The sequence below is a fragment of the Mastomys coucha genome, unplaced genomic scaffold, assembly GCF_008632895.1.
Source record: "Mastomys coucha isolate ucsf_1 unplaced genomic scaffold, UCSF_Mcou_1 pScaffold22, whole genome shotgun sequence".
NCBI classification, from domain to species: Eukaryota; Metazoa; Chordata; class Mammalia; order Rodentia; family Muridae; genus Mastomys; species Mastomys coucha.
In genome coordinates, this window is record NW_022196905.1 from 47,308,415 (window position 1) to 47,312,607 (window position 4,193).

At 35.8% G+C, this 4,193-nt stretch overlaps 1 protein-coding gene across 1 annotated transcript in view; it reads left to right on the forward strand.

Moving 5' to 3' along the window:
• Rbpj (recombination signal binding protein for immunoglobulin kappa J region) overlaps positions 1-4,193 on the forward strand; it is a 69,188-nt gene that overhangs the window by 52,217 nt on the left and 12,778 nt on the right. Inside the window, 1 exon segment of the mRNA XM_031342292.1 lies at positions 1,544-1,709. Coding sequence (XP_031198152.1) covers positions 1,544-1,709 — 166 coding nt within the window.

The following is a 4,193-nucleotide window of genomic DNA, read 5'->3' on the forward strand; positions in this document are numbered from 1 at the left end:
TTGTTTTGTTTTTTACCTTCTATTATTTAGGTATGGCTTAGTCAATCCATAACCCCATTAAATACTTGAAGAATTTTAGCTTTTGTCCTCGAAGAAAAAGAATGAAGATGTTACAGTAGCTACTCTCCTCTGTCTTTTGAATCATGTGTATTAAAATGTTTCCAAGGAAGGTAAATATGATACTTTACTTTACAAAACAGAAAGAACTATATTATTGGCTTGTGTGTGTGTGTGTTAATATGACATAAGTGTTCAGCATTATTTCCTGGTGAGTCAACAGTTATATGAGAGGTGCTCTTGGGACAATTACTAACACTACTGAGCTACTTAGATTCTGATTCTAAAGTGTTAACTGGGGTAATTGATAGACCAGGATGTTCCTTCAGTGGTGACAAGTTTGGATTTTGTCTAACCAAACTTAGTTGTCATACCAAGCTAAATAAAAGCCCTCTTTGAATATATTGGTTTCTTTTCCCATGTATGTTCATGGGATTTGAGGGCAAAGGATTGTTAAATCATTCACTAAAATAATGACTAAATTTTGCAATGAGTAAAATCTTAAATGTGTACATATCACCACCAAGTGGGAGAGAATAGCATTGCCTGTCAGTTAAAAGATGGCTAAAAGAAAAAAGGCAACATTGTTTGACAGCTGTTAAAAGTTAGTTTCAAACACAGAAATGCATTTGGTTTTTTGTTTGGTTTTTTTTTTTTTTTTTTTTTTTTTTTTTTGGTTTTTCGAGAGGGTTTCTCTGTGTAGCCCTGGCTATCCTGGAACTCACTCTGTAGACCAGGCTGGCCTCAAACTCAGACATCCACCTGCCTCTGCCTCCCAAGTGCTGGGATTAAAGACGTGTGCCACCACCGCCTGGCTTAATTGTCATTTGTTTAATAATTATATAGGCTTTTTTTCCATACACTATTGGAAAGTCTTTGTTTTTATTGTATTCTTGAAAAACTTTCAAGGTAGAATCTTGATCAGTGGGTTTGTTTGTTTGTTTGTTCGTTTGTTTTTGTTTTGTCAGGATATATCCCTACAGCCTTGTCTATGCTGCTCTAGAACTCACTGAGTAGTGAGGCTGGCCTCAAGCTGTCTTGATTCTTTCCTTAGTTGCCTACTTGAGTGCTACTTTAATGCTGTTCTCCAGGTCAATTGTCAAAATTAAATGTAATATAGCAAGAATAGCATTAAAATTCAAGATGTTGTTGTCTTGGCTAGAACCTAGTAATCACAGATTCTGTAGTGATCCTATTATGTTTTGGGTCTTGTTTGCCAAATTCCATTAGAGTAGTTCAGAGCCTTGAGCTGTGAGAATTCACAGTTCTGCTTAAAGCAGGACTGATGGTATAAATCCTCAGATTGTATTAGAACAGATAAAGTCTTTATGTCAGTCCTTTTGACATGACAATTTGCTTTATAAATGACCAAAATGCTTTATTAGGAACCAATTTAGTATATTGAAATATGATTTTGAATTAATATATTTTAAAAAATGAAGTATGATCTTAAATTTAATTTTTTTCTGCCACTTTTCTTTTCCAGATTTTTTTGCCCTCCTCCTTGTGTGTATCTTATGGGTAGTGGTTGGAAGAAAAAAAAAGAACAAATGGAACGAGATGGTTGTTCTGAACAAGAATCTCAACCCTGTGCATTTATTGGAATAGGAAATAGTGACCAAGAAATGCAGCAGCTGAACTTGGAAGGGAAGGTAAATTCAAAATGTACATTCCGCATTCATTCTTGAAATATTTATTTTAATTTTTTGGGAAAAGTGTTTATTGCACTTATTTTTTAAGTGCTTTTAACAGCGACTGTTTACATGTATATATCAGGATCACAAGTACACTTTCAGGACAGCTATGGACTGTTGACTTACTGAGTGTGCATGTTGGCATTTAAAGGCAGCACCAGGAGGCCTCTCCAGCTTCCTGGCTGTCTTAGTTGTTAGTCAGATTTTTCTTGGGAGACTAATCCCTCATTTTCTGCCTGGAAGTACTGTAATACTCAGATAGTAATCAAAATGTGTCTCTCAGCTTTGGTTTATTCTGTCCTCTGGTCTTCATCCCCTGCTGGGAAGTAGCTGCTGATATATGATGGAGCATGGGTCTGGGCATAGTGACCTTGGCTAACCGACACCAGTCCAGAACACAGGTTACACAGAGAACACTCTGTCTACTGGCTTTTTGACAGTTTTGTGAATTTAGAAAGCAGTAACAGTCAGTATACTACTTTAGTTAAGAAGAACAGTTTGTTTACTTATTATACTTACTAATTCAGTGTTTTATCTAAATATTAAAGTTTTGAAAATGATTCTGATCTTAGTGACTGCCTAGCATCTAAAGTATCATACAAAAGCTATTTCTTATTTTTAGTAACTCTTAGTTAGCTATTTTGATATTTATGTTTTGTATTTGGTACAAGGATAGGAGTGTTGAGGGTGGTGAGCATAATAGTAAATGCTAGTTGTAAAAGAGAGTAGAGCAATAACCCATTTAAAATCATGACCCTTGAGCTTTAAAAAAATATGGGTCGATTTATTCTCCTGTTAAATAATTTCTGGAGTTACATACAGCACACTGCACACCTAGATATTCAGTTCTTTAATGAGTAGATGGACAGTTAATAAAAAACCCAGGGATCTAGCTACCAATTGTAACTGTGTTGGCTTAACTTTATTCTCATTTTAACCAATTCTAGCTTTCAGTCATTTACCTTCCAGTGAAGTAATACTAAAGCCACCCCATCAATAGCATCATTAATTGTCCCTCCCTGGATCCTAGTACTAAGCTTCTTGGGGCTATCTCTGCACGAAGCCCTTCCTACTGTCCTATGTCAGACCTTATTACATGAGTCCTGGACGTTGACAGGATACAAGTGTACATGTACATGTGAGAAAATAAAGGACCCCCTAAAGGAGTGTGTTCTCACCATGTCAGACCCAGGGAGTGATCTGAAAGCTTGGCAGCAAGTGCCTTTCACTGAGCCATCTCACCAGCCCTTGTTCATGCTTTATATGTGCTAGACAGTTATTTTCTCTTTCTTGATGCAGATTATACCCAATAATGTTAGTACTCAAAATTAACTGATCTGGTCTTACTCCTTCCCATTAGGATGTAGTTCCCTTGTTTAGATACAGATCTTAGTTTTGTTCTGTGACCATCTGCTGTAGTACATTGACTTTGTCCTATCTTCCAAAGCAGAGCAGTTCCAGTTTTGACCTTTAGCTGGTATTTTAAAAATATGATGGGCCTGTCTATATCTATATACCCATATATGGGTATATGCCTTATCTAAGTGTGTAAGAGTACAGCCACTACAAAGGACAGTTTGTTGTATTTAGCTTTTATTGCTATTGTCTTATTTTGCCTTCTGCACAGCAAGGCCTTTCAAAATTTAGAATGTTCAAAATCACATTTAAGTTTTCTTATATAACTTTGTTAAAGAGACAAACTATTGCAGTATATCTATTACTAACAGTCTGTATTGGTAAACTTTTAAGAAAAAAAGGCCTAGAATTCACTAGCTACTTTCTAATGAGTAGTACTTGTTCTGCATTTTAAAAGGAGCACACAGCAGAAGTAGTTCAAATAAAACGTAGACATCATTTACCCTGTTTGGTAAAAGAGGTCAGAATCTTGGCCCAGGCCCTTAGTTCACAGTGATTAAGAAAATAGGGGGAGTTTTAGAGTTGTTACCTACAGGTGAAGTTGTAACATTTTAAACATTTCTTTTGTTTGTTTGTTTGTGTTTGTTTTTGTTTTTGTTTTTGTTTTTGTTTTTTTTCGAGATGGGGTTTCTCTGTATAGCTCTGGCTGTCCTGGAACTCACTCTGTAGACCAGGCTGGCCTTGAACTCAGAAATCTGCCTGCCTCTGCATCCCAAGTGCTGGGGTAAAATGTGTGCGCCACCACCGCCGGTGGTCATTTTAAACATTTCAACAAATGCATGTTTTCTTTTGTACCCTTAAATTCAGTTCTTTTGGAGATTGTATGAATAAACCCATTAAACAAAGTTTATCTGTCTATTTTTAAAATAGTTCTTTAGTATATATCCTTAAAAATACCCAGAATGCTTTATGTTCCCATTCAGTCTAATACTATTTTCCTTAGTTTCATAAGCATTCAGCCATGTAAACAGAAACATTGTATGAGCTATTTTGAAACTGCAACCAGTAGTTTTTTTTTTTTTTTTT